Below are 18,502 nucleotides of genomic sequence, written 5' to 3'. Positions count from 1 at the left end.
CCAGGTCGTGTTGTATGCTTTACATCTGTTTGAATGGCATACTTCAGGGACACTAGATTATCAGTGGTAGCAGGACTCTGGCGGAAACCGCCTTGACATGGAGCCAGCGACTCCAGGACCCAACACAACCACTCACACCATACGTTCCAGTAACTTACAGAGAACGTTGGTGAGGCTGATGGAACAATCGCTATCCACATCAAGCAGATTTTTACTGGGTTTTAGCTCCGGAATTACGGTGCTCCCCCGCCACTGCAATGTAAAGATGCCATTGCACCAGATCCGGTTGAAGACGACGGGGAGATATCATTTGTAGTCAGACAAGTAATGTTTAATCATCTGACTGTGGATCTGATCCAGCCCAATAGCTGTATCAGGGCAATGTGCAAGGGTGCTGAGGAGCTCCCACTCTCTAAAGTGGGCATTATAAGGTTCACTGTGGCGTGTAGTGAACGAGAGAACTTTCCTTTCCATCCGCCATTTGAGGGTGCGAAAGGCTGAGAGATAGTCCTCTGATGCAGAGGTTCAGGCATAATACTCGGCGAAGTGGTCGGCAATCGCATCTGCGTCGGTAGAGAGCAGCCACTGATATTAACTCCAGGGACACCTGTTGGGGTCTGGTACGCAAAAGACGTCTTATCATCATCCACACTTGGGAAAGTGACATACGGCACACAACGGTAGACAGATACATCCCCAAACACTCCTGTTTCCATTGTTTTATAAGCAGGCCAATGCGGGCATGGAGCCGCTTACGTCTCTGTAGAGCTCGCTGACACTCTTGAATTGCCTTAGTGATTTCCAGCGACCACCAAGGGACTGTCTTTCGCCTTGGGCACCATAAAGAAAGAGGGATTGCGTTTTCCGCCGCAGACGCAATCGTTGTAGTTACCTGCTCAATCGGAACATCAATGGCAACATGTGGGGGAGATTCAACAGTGACAGCAGAGGTGAAAGTTTCCCTGTCCGCCTTGTTTAAAAGCCCATCTGGGTAGGTATCCGTGAGCCTGATGCCGGGGCACTGACAGTAAGATGGGGAAGTGGTCACTACCACACAGGTCATCATGTGCTCTCCAGTGGCTAGATTGAAGGCCTGGGCTGCAGATTGATAAATCAATGGTCGAGTAACTGCCAAGAGCCAGATTGAAATGTGTGGCGGCTACAGTATTTAAGAGGCAGAGGTCGAGTTAGGACAGTAAATTTTCGACATCTCTGCCATGGCCAGTAAGCACAGTACTACGCCACAAAGGGGTTATGGGTGTTAATCTCCCAAAGTAGGAAATATTTAGGGAGTTGATCAATCAGTGCAGCCAATACATTCAGCGGTACCACACCAACTGCAGGGAGACATACATTGCAGACAGTTATTTCCTGCATTGTCCGTATCCTGACAGCCACAGTGTCAAGAGGAGTTTGAAGGGGCACAGTCCCTCTAAATACTGAGCTAAGGATATAAACCTGACACTCTATTATATTTTCTACAGTTCTTGTAATATCCTCTTTAGCCGCGAAGGGCTTAATGCTTGTGACTGGCCCAGCTTAAGTGGTGGTGGGACGATCTTCGAGACAGGTCTTGCGTCTAGGTCTATTACATGGAAAGGATAGTGGGTAAGACAGCCCTAGTTCTCATTTCAGGACACAACAAGAGGTAGCTGAAACCCTGGCGGAGAATGTGATTCAGTTGCTCTAGTCCTGCGTGGTACTCAAGTCATGAGGGGAATGCTCCTCTGTGGCCAGACGGTGAGACTTTGGTAGGTGGTGGGCGACAAGAGACGGCATGGGAGATCTGTTTTTGTACAAGGTTGGGAGGATAATTATGGTCTGTGAAGGCCTCAGTAAGACCCTCATTATAAGTCACGAGGGAGCACTTGGCAGTAGAGATGCAATGGGCTCAGGTGGATAGGCTGTATGCAAGGTGCTTCTTGGTATGGAATCGGTGACAGCTGTCGAAGTATAGGTATTTCTGGTGGTTGGTGGGTCACAGTGACTAGGAAGTAGATTGTAGGTTTGGATTCCATCATGCAGTGGAAAAGGTAGTGTACAATAGCTTAAGATCACGGGCATCAGGGATGTTAGTGTAAATATAAGTGGCATCAATGGTGTCTAGCAGGACACAATGTAGTAAAGGAACAAAAACTACGGAGAGTCGTTAGAGGAAATAGTAGGTATCTTTTATATAGGAGGGTAGGTTGTGGCTAACAGGTTGAAGGTGATGGTCTATGAGAGCAGAGATTCTCTCTGTGAGGGTACAATAATGGGCACAATAGGGCATCCTGGATGTTTGGGTTTATGGACTTCAGGAAGCATGTAGAATGTATTGGTGTGAGGAGTAGTTCTAGGATGGACTTAAGGAGATTCTGTTGGATTATGGAATGCGGTAACTGTGGCAGAGTTTGTAGATGGATCAATCTGACAGCTGGAAAAGTCCTTCTGCCAGGTAATCCTTGCGGTTCAAAACAACAGCGGTGGACCCTTTGTCAACAGATACGATTATAAGGTCGGGGATCACTTTTTGGGAGGTGGATTGTGATTCTTTCTGCAGATGTACCGTTACTTTGCATGTTGAGGGATTTGGGGAATCTCTGCATCTCCGCTGTAAGATGGGTAGCAACTATCCTTTTCATAATATCTGTACACATTCCAATATTTTCCCATTTTGTCAACTTATATTTATTCATTATCTATTTGTTAATAGCAGTACAAGCTATTCATGATACTTAGAAAGCACAATTGCGCGTGCACGCACGCACGCACACAGTAAATAGTGTCTCATAGCGCGCGCGCACACACACACACACACACACACACACACACAGTAAATAGTGTCTCATAGTGCTTTTGTTTCGTACTTACCGCAATCTGAATCTCTCGTTTAGCAACATTCAGATCATGTTCATTATTGACATACATCCGCTTCAGTGCATATCGTGTTCCGCCACCCCCACTGCCTTTCACCAGGAAGACAACAGCGAATCCCCCTGAAAATGAAGGCAGAGATATGAACTTACTGATGCTAGGTTACTACAACAACTTAAAATATTTGCTATGCTAGCCTTAGAAATGTTACAATCTGTACTACTTACATGTCTCAATATAAATAGCAACTTTCAATCTCAATTTTCAAATTAACAATTTGTAATCTTTGCTTCAAAAGCAAACTCAGCTTATGTGAGCCAAAAATGAAAGATCAACAATACAATGTATACACTCCTGGAAATGGAAAAAAGAACACATTGACACCGGTGTGTCAGACCCACCATACTTGCTCCGGACGCTGCGAGAGGGCTGTACAAGCAATGATCACACGCACGGCACAGAGGACACACCAGGAACCGCGGTGTTGGCCGTCGAATGGCGCTAGCTGCGCAGCATTTGTGCACCGCCGCCGTCAGTGTCAGCCAGATTGCCGTGGCATACGGAGCTCCATCGCAGTCTTTAACACTGGTAGCATGCCGCGACAGCGTGGACGTGAACCGTATGTGCAGTTGACGGACTTTGAGCGAGGGCGTATAGTGGGCATGCGGGAGGCCAGGTGGACGTACCGCCGAATTGCTCAACACGTGGGGCGTCAGGTCTCCACAGTACATCGATGTTGTCGCCAGTGGTCGGCGGAAGGTGCACGTGCCCGTCGACCTGGGACCGGACCGCAGCGACGCACGGATGCACGCCAAGACCGTAGGATCCTACGCAGTGCCGTAGGGGACCGCACCGCCACTTCCCAGCAAATTAGGGACACTGTTGCTCCTGGGGTATCGGCGACGACCATTCGCAACCGTCTCCATGAAGCTGGGCTACGGTCCCGCACACCGTTAGGCCGTCTTCCGCTCAAGCCCCAACATCGTGCAGCCCGCCTCCAGTGGTGTCACGACAGGCGTGAATGGAGGGACGAATGGAGACGTGTCGTCTTCAGCGATGAGAGTCGCTTCTGCCATGGTGCCAATGATGGTCGTATGCGTGTTTGGCGCCGTGCTGGTGAGCGCCACAATCAGGACTGCATACGACCGAGGCACACAGGGCCAACACCCGGCATCATGGTGTGGGGAGCGATCTCCTACACTGGCCGTACACCTCTGGTGATCGTCGAGGGGACACCGAATAGTGCACGGTACATCCAAACCGTCATCGAACCCATCGTTCTACCATTCCTAGACCGGCAAGGGAACTTGCTGTTCCAACAGGTCAATGCACGTCCGCATGTATCCCGTGCCACCCAACGTGCTCTAGAAGGTGTAAGTCAACTACCCTGGCCAGCAAGATCTCCGGATCTGTCCCCCGTTGAGCATGTTTGGGACTGGATGAAGCGTCGTCTCACGCGGTCTGCACGTCCAGCACGAACGCTGGTCCAACTGAGGCGTCAGGTGGAAATGGCATGGCAAGCCGTTCCACAGGACTACATCCAGCATCTCTACGATCATCTCCATGGGAGAATAGCAGCCTGCATTGCTGCGAAAGGTGGATATACACTGTACTAGTGCCAACATTATGCATGCTCTGTTGCCTGTGTCTATGTGCCTGTGGTTCTGTCAGTGTGATCATGTGATGTATCTGACCCCAGGAATGTGTCAATAAAGTTTCCCCTTCCTGGGACAATGAATTCACGGTGTTCTTATTTCAATTTCCAGAAGTGTAGTAAAAGAGAACTGATTAATAACACAATGGAATTAGGAGTGCTGTTTGAGAAGGGCGAGAGAACTGAAATTGGAGGACGGTGTGCGAGTTGTGTAAGGGAACGAAACTTATTTTGAATGGCAGGTCAAGTGTACCAAGGTACAGGTGATCATTCAAAATCAGGGACCTCTGGTGCTGTTTAAAATCCCTGGAAACCCCACAGTCACTCCATCTTCAGATGGAAAAAGCCTCAACAGCTTGTACTCATTCAGTGACGGAATCACAAATCTCTGGGCAGAGAGTGTAAGTGATAACTTAGAAGGAAGGTCAGCATTGGCCGTAATTCTGATGATTTATTAACAGCAAAATCTATTTTCGATCACATAATGATCATCTTCAGTGCTTTAGCGTACAAATTAAAGCTCATAGGCACTGGTGATCGTTTCGTAGCTTCTGTTACTGCTAATAACTAGACACCAGTGCCTTCGAGCTTTAATTTGTACGCTAAAGCACTGAACATTATCATTATGTGATCAAAAATCGATTTTGCTGTGACCTTTCACACCTCCGAGAAATGTTGTGTACAAGATAGCACACTGAAGAAATTAGGCTGATGTAGCAAATGTGTGTGTTAATGAAATGCGTTCAAGTAAATGGATGTTGACTTCACTTATGGCCTACTCTATCCACACAGCTGCATTCAATTCCCAACCACTAAAAACTACTCTCTACTTAACTTTTCAGAATGCTGTGTTTTCATAACAATATCACACAGGGATTTGTGTGTCAAATTCCTTTTTCTTCAAATGAAATTACACGACTTGGTTCTGGTCCAGTTGCACTAATGTGACCACCATCTACGTTCCACATCAACATGACAGATGGTATCAATAACAGTAGAGTGTATATAAAGTGTGTCATACTAATGCCGAAAACAGTGAAGTGGTTGTCGTAATGTGGAATAAGCAATCTATCTGACGTCCAAAAGGGGATGATCAATGGCCTCCAGGCCAAGGGCGAAAGCATTTCCAAAACTTTTCATATGTTGCCACGATTAAAGTGTACCCTGCATGGCAAAATTGCACTATCCGAAACCAGGACCAAGGCAACTGTAGTGGACCGCAGGCCTAACCAGATGAACCCAACTGTAACTGAGAATCAATAAAACCAAGACATAGAAACAATTAGAAGTGAGAGATGGATATGAGGGTGAAGGTGGATGAGATACTCCGCTCACAAAGCAGCTGGAGACTGCCGGGATGCGTTACGTAATCAGAGAGAGACCTCCTTCATCCAACCAGTGTTTCTTCATACTTTATTACACCAGGAAAACTAGCAACACGGACAAGTTGTTAAAATCACATGTCGAAGAATGATGATTAGAGAGTATATCAATAGCAGGTGGAAAAAGAATAAGAAGAATTAAAATTGTGGGAAGGGCAGGGGCTGGCCCAGACACTGAGCAAGGGCCGCCAAGGCCTCTTGGGTTCAGAGCAGGTGACAGGGTACCCCTCCAGTCCCTGAAGCGTGTGACGGAGCCTAGATGCCCTGCCTCATAGAGACGAGTAAAAACTACTTTCACGGATAAAATGTAAAACCAAGTCAGCCGCTTTGGCATTGTCGTTCACTACCACAAAGAGGCAACATGTCAGCAAGTCTGAGGTTTCACAATAAGGCAGCCGAATTGTGACAGTCCAGTAGGGATTTATTTCATTTATTTAAATGTCAAGTTCCTTAGAACCAAATTGAGGAGCAAATCTCCAAGGTCATGGAACGTGTCAGTACATGAACTTACAACATAAAAAGTAATAACAGATAAAAATCAATGTTCATGAACCTGAAAGAAAATCAGTCCATAAGTTTAAGCAAACGCTGTCAGCAATACAATGAGAATCATCTTAATTTTTCAAGGAACTCCTCGACAGAATAGGAGTGACCCTTGAGGAAACTCTTCAGTTTCAATTTGAAAGCACGTGGATTTCTGCTAAGATTTTTGAATTCGAGTGGCAGCTTATTGAAAATGGATGCAACAGTACACTGCACACCTTTTTGCACAAGAGTTAAGGAAGTCAGATCCAAATGGAGGTTTGATTTCTGCCGAGTATTAACTGAGTGAAAGCTGCTTATTGTTGGAAATAAACTAATATTGGTAACAAGAAACGACAATAAGGAATATACATATTGAGAGGCCAGTGTCAAAATACCCAGACTCGTGAAAAGAGGTCGACAAGAGGTTTGTGAACTCACACCACTTATTGCCCGAACCGCCCGTTTCTGAGCCAAAAATAACCTTCTACAATGGGAAGAGTTACCCCAAAACATAAAACCATATGACATAAGTGAATGAAAATAAGCAAAGTAGACTAATTTACGTGTCGAAATATCACTCACTTTCGATACCGTTCGAATAGTGAAAATGGCAGTATTAAGTCTTTGAACAAGATCCTGAACGTGGGCTTTCCACGACAGCTTACTATCTATCTGAACACCTAGGAATTTTAACTGTTCAGTTTCACTAACCATATGCCCGTACTGTGAGATTAAAACGTGAGGTTTTGTTGAATTGTGTGTTAGGAACTGTAAAAACTGAGTGTTACTGTGATTTAACGTTAGTTTATTTTCTACGAGCCATGAACTGAGGTCATGTACTGCTCTACTTGAAACCGAGTCAATGTTGCACACAACAGCCTTTACTATCAAGCTAGTGTCATCAGCAAACAGAAATATTTTAGAGTTACCCATAATACTAGAGGGCACATCATTTATACAGTATAAATAAGGAACAGGAGCGGCCCCAACAGTGATCCCTGGGGCACCCCCCACTTGACAGTACCCCACTCGGATCCCACATCACAGCCGTTATCAACATTGTGAATAATGACCTTTTGCTGCCTGTTGCTAAAGTAAGAGGTGAACCAATTGTGTGCTACTCCCCTTATTCCGTAATGGTCCAACTTCTGGAGCAATATTGTGTGATCGACACAGTCAAATGCCTTTGTTAAATCAAAAAATATTCCAAGTGTGCGAAACTTTTTGTTTAGTCCATCCAGTACCTCACAGAGAAAAGAGAATATAACGTTTTCAGTTGTCAAACGTCTTCTAAAGCCGAACTGTACATTTGATAGCAATCGTGTGATATAAAATGATCAATTAACCTTACATACACAGCCTTTTCGATAACTTTTGCAAACACTGATGGCATAGAAATAGGTCTAAAATTATCTACATTATCCCTTTCTCCCTTTTTATACAGCGGCTTTACTACTGAGTACTTTAATCGCTCAGGAAACTGACCATTCCATGGCTAAATACAGGGCTAACATGTGCAGCACAGTACTTCAATGTTCTACTAGACACTCCATCATAACCATGAGAGTCCATAGTCATCAGTGATTTGATTATTGTCTCAATCTCCCTCTTGTCTGTATCACAGAGGAGTATTTCAGACGTCAATCTCGGAAGGGCATCTGCTAAGAAATTTATATGATTTCCTGTAGATACTAAATTTTTATTTAATTCACCAGCAATGCTCAGAAAATGGTTGTTAAATACTGTACATATATATGATTTATCAGTAACAGAAATATTATTACTGCAAACTGACTTTATATCATCAACCTTGTGCTGCTGACCAGACACTTCCTTCACAACTGACCATATGGCTTTGATTTTATCCTGTGAATTAGCTATTCTATTTGCATACCACATACTTTTTGCCTTGCTAATAACATTTTTAAGCACCTTACAATACTGTTTGGATCCTCATGTCATAAGATGTTGCCATAGGTCAGTCAAGCATAGCCAATGTGAAGCCAACTGAACAGTAGAACCTGTGAAATGAACAAAGGGAAGACTCGCACACAGATGTGGCCCCTTTATTTCTCGCAGTCTGTTCAAAGAAACCAGGACACACCAACCTGTGTTCCAAGCCTTCATGAATTGACGGTGTAGAGTCGATAGAAGGACCAGTTCTGAAATCCTTATCTCCAAAGTCGGCATCCTGGTAGTGAACTTGACCAATCGGTTAGCATATTCATTCCCCAAGATCCCACTTTGGTGCATGGTCCTGACAAAGACTGACTGTCCAACTTAATAGGTCAGAAAGAACGTTTTGGATACTCACAGCCAATGGATGTTTATGGTAGGACTACTCAATGGCTTGAAGAGTACTCAGGGAATCACTGTTGATTAGGAACGTTTCGCCAGTGAAAGAAAGAATGTGACTTGAGGATTCGAGCGATAGTCACCAATTCTGCAGTGAATAAACTGCATCCGTTTGGCAGGGAGCAGAGTTTACTGCGTCTTGAATGTGCACAGGCAAAAAATAAGTTCACCTATCAACCATGGAGCCATTAGTACACACTACTTCCAAACTGGAAATGCATCAAGAACTGCTGGGTGGGTGGGGAGGGGGTAGGGGGGGAAGCAGTAAGGTCAATGGAGTCTTTCCATCCAAAGGAAAGGTTACAACAGATCTGAGGGCGTGGAACGCACTAAAGGGGCATACACGATTGCTTCCCAACAAGACGCAAAAGTATAGAGCACAGACACTGTATACGAACTGTGGTCATGACTACAGTCCTGGGCTACTGTTGTGGGAGATTTAGTTCCCTACCAGAAAAAAAAGGACAGGGTAGTTGTGATGCAAATTTGTATTGGATAATTGAGCAGCAATTGTTGACACCTGATCTGTAGTGGAGGGACTCCAGCCTCTACTAGTAGGCTGTGCACTGAGTACTTGGTCATCGAGGCAAAGTTCTGGTTGGGGATGGACAGTACAACAGCAACAGAATTGGAAGACTCATTTCTTGGCAGCTGAAAACTGGAAGCTTTGTGCGAGAGCCCAGGACTGCACCTTTTGTATGACATCCCAGTCAGCATTTAGCAACACACACAATGAAGGAGCAATAGCAAACAGCAAACTCATCAACACAAAGGGAGGGTGACACAGACCACACATCTGTAGCTAGCCCGTAGATAGCCACTATAAAAAAATGCACACACAACACAGAGCCCTGCAGGACCCCATTCTCCTATATATGGTGTATCCTGTAGGAAGTAGTAAATTGAACCCAGGGAATATTGTGTGACAAGAAGTTCTACACCAAAAATTGGAAGCAGGCCACACTCATGTAGGATAACGGCATGTGATGGCACCACGTGGTGTGCAGGATTTTGGAACATGTATTGTGTGCTAACAATATGGTTGGTTGAATGATTCAGGGTTAAAGGGATAAAAAGCACAATTATTAGTCCCTCAATCCAGGGGCAGTTTGTCTGGAATTAGTGATGTCTGTGAAATACGTTTTCTGATCATGAAAGTATGCAGGAGTGGCCAGACAGGCATCTAAGACAATACTGATGCCAAAGCTGAGAAAGAATTTATGGAGAAGTGTACGGATCAGGCCTGTATGTAAGTTAGAGCAGACAAGGGGTCTCCCAGGGCTTATCCAATGGCGAGAAAAGCCGCCCCCCCCTCCCTTACATCCATTCTCCCCAAGACCAATGAAGGACAATAACAGTCACAGATGAAAGAATGTCTTCTGATCAATATATTCCAATCAGTACAGGAAAGAGAACTAAAAATGTAATTGACATCAGTTAACCCATCAACAATAAAAACAAGAAGTGAGAAATAGAGAAGGCAGCAAGGGAGTGTCTCCTGGGCTCTACATGCAATGATGAGTGTCATCCCAACCACAGCTGTCCCACCACTGCTTCAGCATAGACAAGGTGTTAAAGAGCATCCACCATTCAACAGAGTGAACCTCTAAAACAGAAAATAAGGGAGGAATGAAAGAGAGAGCTGGTCAAGGGGGCAGGGTCAGATGTCCTCTAGATCCAGCATGCAGTGGGAGACATGCTAATCCCAACCACCCAGCCCCCGCATCAATGTAGTTTAAAACCTTATTTCTAAAAAAAATAAAATAAATAAATAAATAAATAAAAATAAAATATGCATGGAGAAGATGGAGAACCAGTTCAACAGTCTATGAACCATCTGCCATTATTTGAGGCACACGATTTGGAGGGCCATGCTTAGCAAGGACGGCCAAAAGAAGGCGGCATCCACCAGAATATGAGTTACAGTTTGTAAGGCTCCACAATTACAATGTGGAGGTGGTTCATTACGTTAAATAAATAAAAGAATGGGTTAGCTTAGTATAGCCAATGAGGAGGCGAAGTAGCCTGGTGGATACCTTATGGGGAGAACAGAAGGAAGAAGGCTCTGCAGGAATAGTTTCCTTATGAGTTCAAAAGAAGGGGCAAGTATCCAAGCAGGTCATTCCATCTCTGAGTGAACAGAGGTTTTATTTGTGACCACTAATCCACACCCGTGACCAGCAAAGCAAACGGAGGAGAGGGGAGGCAGGCAGTGACGTTGAGTAACTGTTCCTCTACACAAACATTCAGCCAGTTCTTCCCTGAGATACCCACATGACTTGGGACATGGAGAAAGACAACCAAGCAGTCAGTATGACTAAGTTCAGCAAGAAGGTCATGAACAGCAGAGACCAAAGGGTGAGCAGAGAAACATCAGTCAACGGCCTGAAAACTGCTCATTCTACATCTGAAAATCACTGCGAGGTGCATGGCATAGGATACATCCCATTGTACCAGTTATTAGAGTTTCTTCCCGTACCATTCACATATGGAGCAGAGAAAGAATGATTGTCTGAATGCCTCTGGGCATGCAGTAAATATTCTAATCTTATCCTCACGATCCTCATGGGAGCAATACATAGGAAACTCTTGCATATCCCTACAGTCATCATTTAAAGCAGGTTTTAGAAATTTTGTTAACATACTCTCTCACGATAGTTTACGTCTATCTTGAAGAGTCTTCCACTTCAGTTCCTTCCGTGTATTTGTGACAGTCTCTCACAGATCAAACAAACCTGTAGCATTGCATGCTGCCTTCTTTGTGTATGTTCAATATCCCCTATTAGTCCTATTTGGTAGGGGTCCAATACACTTGAGCAATATTCTAGAACCAGTCACACATGTGATTTGTAAGCAATCTCCTTCGTAGACTGATTGCACTTTCCCAGTATTCTACCAATAAACCAATGTCTACACCTGCTTTACCCACAACTGAGCCTATATTGTAATTCCATTTCATATCTACATTACATTTACATGGATACTCCGCAAATCACACTTAAGTGCATGGCAATGTTCATCGAACCCACCTTCACAATATTTCTCAATTATTCCACTTTCAAAGAGCAAGGAAAAAATGAACACCACACCTTCCCTTTTCTGTTTAGAATAGCATCAACAAAATATTTTCGCATTCGGAGGAGAAAGTTGGTGATTGAAATTCCGAGAGAAGATCCCACTGCAATAAGAAACACCTTCGTTTAATGATGTCCAACCCAAATCCTGTATCATGTGCATCACACACTCTCCCCTATTTCTTGATAATAGAGTATGTACTTCCCTTCTTTGAACTTTCTTGGTTTACTCCGTTAATCCTACCTGGGAAGAATCCCACACAACACAGCAGTACTCCAAAAGAGGATGGACAAGTGTAGTATAAGCAGTCTCTTTAGTAGATCTACTGCATCTTCTAAGCACTCTGCAAATAAAACCCAGCCTTTTGTTCGCCTTCTCCACAATGTATTGTGTGTGTTCTTTCCAATTTAAGTAGTTCATAATTGTGATTCCTAGGTATTTACTTGAATTTATGGCCTTCAGATTTGATTGATTTATCGTGTAACCGAAGTTTAATGGATTCCTTTTAGCACTCATGTGGATGACCTCACACTTTTTATTACGAGGATTGGAACTTTAATAGGGCTACTATTTATTTACAGCTTGTACAAAATAGATACTTGATTCAAAGTATCACTGACCTTCCAAGTAGTCACCAGCATTGTGTATAACCCATTGTCAGCAATGTGGAAGTCGTAGGATACTCTTAGCAGTGGCAGTTTTGTAGACAGTTCGAGCGGCGTGGTCTATTGCCAGACAAATTTGTAGAAGTTCTGAAGCGAATGCCGTGAAGTGTTTCCGTCAGTTTAGAAATCAAGTTGAACTGATGAGAGCTTAAGTCAGGGGAGGGCAGTACGTGGTGTAGCACTTAGCAGCCACATCAGTCAAACAAATCAGTAACAGTTCACACTGTACGTGCTTGGGTATTTTCCTGCAAAATGATGGTCAGATATTGCAGAAAGTGTCATCACTTCTGTCTCTATGCTGTTCATTTTGGTGCCGGGGGCACCCTAAAGAGGGAGGGATCGCATTTTCAGCCGCAGAAAGAATTGTTGTAGTCACCTGCTCAACCATCACAGCAATGATCCCAAGTGGAGAAGATTCAACAGTGACAGCAGAGGAGAAAGTTTACCAGTCCGCCTTGTTTAAAGCCCATCTAGGCAGGCGTCCATGAGCCCGATGCCGGGGCAGTGACAGGAAGATGGGGAAGTGGTTACTTCCACACAGGTCATCATATGCTCTCCAGTGCATAAATGGGAGAAGTCCTCGGCTGCAAATTGATCAATCAATGGTCGAGTAACTACCATCAGCCATACTGAAATGTGTGGCGTCTCCAGTCTTTAAGAGGCAGAGGTCGAACCAGACAGTCAAGTATAGACATCTCTGCCTCAGCTAGTAAGCATGATGCCATCCCACAAGGAGGTTATGGGTGTTAAAATCTCCTAGCAGTAGGAAAGGTTTAGAGAATTGATAAATCAGTGCAGCTAATACATTCAGGGGTACTGCACCACCTGGAGGAAGATATAGACTGCAGACAGTTATTTCCTGCGTCGTCCTTATTCTGACAGCCACAGCTTCAAGAGTAGTTTGAATGGGCACAGTTTCACTACAGATTGAGTTTAGGACATAGACGCAAACTCCACCTGACACACTATTATAGTCACTATGGTTCCTGTAATATCCCTTATAGCTGCAGAGGGCAGGGGTCCACACAGCCGGGAACCAGGTTTCCTGGAGGGCAATGCAGAAAGCAGATGTAAAGCCAACAGTTGCCGTAGCTCTGCAAGGCAGTGGAAAAAAACGCCACAATGCCACTGGAGGATGACGTGATCGTGACACTGGGAAGGCGTGGAACATTCAATGAGGCAGTTTATGCCTCAGGGTCACATGCTGCCACCGACTTACTGCCTAAGCAGTCTATACCCATTGTGACTGGTGGTTCGGCAAGATCTTTGCCCTCAGTGGATGCCAGAAGCTCCACCTCATCCACAGACGCAGAGCTCGTAGGTAGTGGTGGTATGGATGCCACCACAATTCCCTTGGTCTTGGGGATCTTCTTTTTGGATTTCTGTCACTGCTCGTTGGGTTTCTCTGGCTGGGAGGACTTCACTGATTCAGTCTCTGGGATTGAGGATGAGCATGAAGCCATACGACCAGCTGCTTTTGGGCTCTTCAGCTACTGGCAGGTGTCATCTTTCCCACTAGCAGAAACCTGGGAAGGGAGTGACCCAAGAGACCCCTTCCTAGCGAGATGAGTCGGAGAAGACTTGTCCCTCTCTGGCGCAGAAGTGGGGACTGACATCCCCGATGGTTGGGGTGGTGTTGCTCCCAAAGTAGGTGGTGCAGGAGCAACAGGGAGGAAAGTGCTCCTCACCATCAAGGGGGCAGGGGTAGTCTTCCAGATCTGAGAGGTGACTGGGGTTGGTGGAGCTGATGGGGCTACAACTGTTGTAGCAGCAGTGTAATATGATGTCATACGTACAGGATGTAGATGTTCAAATTTCCTCTTAGCCTCAATGTAGGTCAGTTGGTCCAGGGTCTTGTACTCCATTATTTTACTTTCTTTCTGGAGAATCATGCAGTCAGGTGAGCAAGGGGAATGGTGCTCACCACAGTTGACACAGATGGGAGGCAGGGCACATGGAGTATTGGGATGTGATGGGAATCTGCAATCTCGACATACAACGCTGGAAGTACAGCGGGAAGACATATGGCCGGGCTTCCAGCATTTAAAGGACTGCATTTGGGGAGGGATATAGAGCTTGACATCACAGTCATAGACCATCACCTTGACCTTCTCAGGTAATGTATCAACCTCAAAGGCCAAGAAGAAGACACAGGTGGTAACCTGATTATCCCTCGTACCCCGATGGACGCGCCGCACAAAATGTACACCTTGCCGCTCTAAATTGGCACGCAGCTCATCGTCAAACTGCAAAAGAAAGTCCCTGTGAAATATGTTACCCTGGACCATATTCCACAGCTTGATACAAGCGAGTAACTCCCATGACTGGGCAGAGGATGATGTTTTGATCAAGACTGACCTACTTCTCATTTTGGACAAGCCCTGCACTTCCCCAAATTTGTCCTCTAAACGCTCAACAAAAAACTGAGGCTTCATCATTATGGAAGATTCCCAATCAGCTCTCTAACATATAAGGTACTGGGGCTACGAGCCACTCCCATACTTAGCCTCCCATGGTGTGGCCAGCGAGGGGAACGATTTGGGGTCATACTTCTGTGTGTTGAACTGGGCCCTTGCCCGCTAGAGACTGCTGGTGTTTGACCACCAGCAAGAGATGACTTACTACGATTCATGGTGTGTCACCTGCCCTGATGCCACCCACTCCGACCAGGGCCCTCCCCATGACCACCACCCAGCTGCAGCACATACCACCTGGAAGGATGGCCATTGCAAGGAGTCCCGATGCCCCAGGGTGACAGACATCTACTCCTTGGCATACGTGGGGAGTTAATGACGCAAGCATCAGCAGAGCGATCCCTATGTGGTCAGGGGGCTACAACCAATGGGGTACATGACGGACCCACTACAACCGACTGGATACCGTGCAGGTTATCAGGTGCAAACGAGCTAAGAAGTCCATTATTGTCGGCAATGCACAAAGCTATACTTCACAGAGGATGGAGGAAAACGCACCCAGGAGGGTGACCTCGCACGAAAGCTGGAGAATGAGCAGAAGTTCAGATCCACTTCAATGAAGGATGCGAGAGGTCTCAGTGCATGATGGATACTATGCAAGATGTATGGAGTACTTCCAAATTGGCTTGCTCTTCGGGAAAATTTTGAAAAATAGAAGTCAGGCTCTACAGTGGACCGTCACATAAAGGCTGAAACGTGAGACTCCTGTTAGACACCCCTTACAACAGGCAGGAGTACCTCGGGCCTAATCTAACCCCTCCAAGGGGGCGGACATATTCTGGTGGCCCGGAGGACCCACTGTTTGTGGCACAGAGTGAGGACAGCGATGGTGACAGGTGCAGCACATGCTGACGTCAACTGAATGAGGTGTAATCTTTCAAAATTACATTTAGACTCTGTATACATCAACCAGTCCAGGGTCTTGTAGTCCATGATTTTCTGCTCCTTTTGGAGTACTGGGCAGTCTGGCTAGCAGGGGGAGTGGTGGTCTCCACAGTTGATGCAAGTGGAAAGAGGCGCACACGGAATATCTGAGTGCAGCAGACGTCAGCAGTCTCAACATGTTGCGCTGGAAGTTCAGCGGGAAGACGTGTGCCCGAATTTCCAGCACTTAGAGCACTGCATAGGGGGAGGGACATATGGTTTAAAATCACGACAGTAAATCATCACCTTTACCTTTTCAGGCAATAAATCACCCCCAAAGGCAAAGATGAAGGCACGAGTAGCAACCCTGTTGTCTTTAGATCCCCTGTAAACACGTGGTACGAACTGAACACTCTGCCATTCTAAACTGGCGTGCAGCTCGTCGTCAGAGTGCAAGAGGAGATCGCAATGGAAAATGATTCTCTGGACCATGTTGAGACTTTTATGGGGAGTAACGGAAATAGGAATATCACCCAGTTTGTCACAGGTGAGTAACGCTCGGGATTGGGCAGGGGATGCAGCCTGAACCAAGACTGCGCAGTTTCGCATCTTTGACAGCGCTGTCATTCTCCAAACTTATCCTCAATGAAAAACTGAGGCTTTGTAGGTAGAAAGGAGTCCCCATCAAATCTGCTACAGACTAAAAACCGAGGCGAATATGGCTCTCTCTGTTCTGTAGCCATACGTTCTTCCCATGGTGTAGCGAGGGAGGGGAATGATTTAGGGTCATACCTGTCGGCACTGTACTCAAGCTTGCCTTTCTTAGAGACTGCTGGTGCCGTACCGTCACCAGCAAGAGATTACTTAGTCCGTTTCATTGCGGGTCATCCACTCTGATGCCATCCACCCCGATCAGGGGCTCTCCCAACGCACACCATCCAGCCAACGCAACGCCAACTGGCATGATGGCTGTTGCCAGGAGTCCTGATGCTCCAGGGAGACAGGCATCTACTCCTTGGCATATGTGGGGAGTTTACAGCTCACCTATCAGCAGTGCAGTCCCTGTGTTGTCGGGCCTACCACCAAATGGGTACATGATGGACCCACCATAACAGACTGGCTACAGTGTTGGATATTGGGCACAGAGAAATCCAATATTGTCATGGGGGCAAAAGAGGACAGGAGACAATGGAAGAAGATGATATACCCCAGAAAGTGTCCTCCCCTCAAACTGTTGAAAGTGGCAAGTCAAACCATAGAATGGGACCTGAACTCATAGGGCCACAAAGTGTGAGATTTCTTTTAGTCACCTCTTACGACAGGCAGGAATACCTCAGACTTATTCTAACCCCGGACCCACAGGGGGTCATCCCATATGCACACTGAGTATACACTGGATTTAGTAAGCATGTCCCTTAGAGTCCCCATAACACACCTAACATTGGAGATCGCAACTAACAATAATCCTGCCCTTTGTAACTGCTCAGATCCTGCAGACCAACAGATTTCCTCTGACATACGACAAGCAAGTGCATCTTCGGAAGGGACATGGTCAGCCACTAAAAGCACCTGCAACCTGTTTGTCAGAATAATTGGGGAGTCCTTAAATTTGGCCCCTGGGAAGTTTTTCGCCACCTGCCATGACCCAAGGCGACTTCCCACTCAATCGTGGGTGAGAGGTCAACCTCAATGCCAACAGTAACAGGATTGGCCACTGATGTGGAACTATTGGTGGACTCGTGGGTCATACAGGACATCCACTGTATCCCCACAGCCGCTCCACAACAGTGATGCCCATCCACTGCAGCCTCAAGCTGTGTAACAGAAGTCAACACAGCCTGGAATTGAGAGTGACATGTCACCAACTCAGTTCGTATCAGCAGATAGCAATCACAGTCTCTATCCATATTAAAGACTGTAGAAAACCACACACACACACACACACACACACACACACACACACACACACACACACACAAAGGACTATTGACACATACTGCAGAACTCTACTGTACACTGATGAAAATGAAAGAACATTGTTTAGTAAATTAGATTAGCAAGCAGAGATTCAAAAACTAAACTACCAAAGCCCACAAATGAAAATATATAATTAGCTCCTGGTTAGGAGATCTTAAAATGTCACAATATCTACTACGTCCCCAGCGCTGATCTGTCTTGGCAGATAGCCGCTGCCCCACAAAGTGTTACACCACACGTATTTGTATGATTGGCAGATTCCTACTGCAACTCATAAGATACTACGTTTTTTTCATTATCTTAGGTGCACATGTTTACATTTCTAAAATTTAAAACAAGCTGCCAATCTTTGCACCATTTTGAATATTTATGCAGCTTCCTTCTTCATTGCAGAAAACTACATCATCTGCAAAAAGTCTGAAGTTTCTATTAATACTGTCTGCAAGGTCATTAATAAACAATATCAACAGCAAGGTTTCAAACACACTTCTGTGGGGCATTCCTTCTACATCTGACGAGGACTCTCCATCGAAGATAACATGCTGCATCCTCCCAACCAAAAAGTCCTCAATCCAGTCACAAATTTCACTTGATATGATCCAAAGTTTAGTTTTCAGTATGTCATGTGAGAACAGTGCGAGATGTATTTAACATTATTGACATTTTTGGAATCCA

The 18,502-nt window shown here is 45.5% G+C and overlaps 1 protein-coding gene across 2 annotated transcripts in view; it reads right to left on the bottom strand.

Annotated features, from left to right (window-relative positions):
• The window catches only part of LOC126284689 (BMP-2-inducible protein kinase), a 240,775-nt gene that overhangs the window by 190,455 nt on the left and 31,818 nt on the right, over window positions 1–18,502 (bottom strand). For both annotated transcript variants that reach the window (XM_049983815.1, XM_049983824.1), the window contains exon 3: window positions 2,854–2,978. In XM_049983815.1, the coding sequence (XP_049839772.1) occupies window positions 2,854–2,978 (125 nt within the window). The remainder of the gene's footprint in view (window positions 1–2,853; window positions 2,979–18,502) is intronic.

Source organism: Schistocerca gregaria, chromosome 1, assembly GCF_023897955.1.
Source record: "Schistocerca gregaria isolate iqSchGreg1 chromosome 1, iqSchGreg1.2, whole genome shotgun sequence".
NCBI lineage: Eukaryota > Metazoa > Arthropoda > Insecta > Orthoptera > Acrididae > Schistocerca > Schistocerca gregaria.
This window is presented reverse-complemented; position numbering and strand designations above follow the sequence as displayed.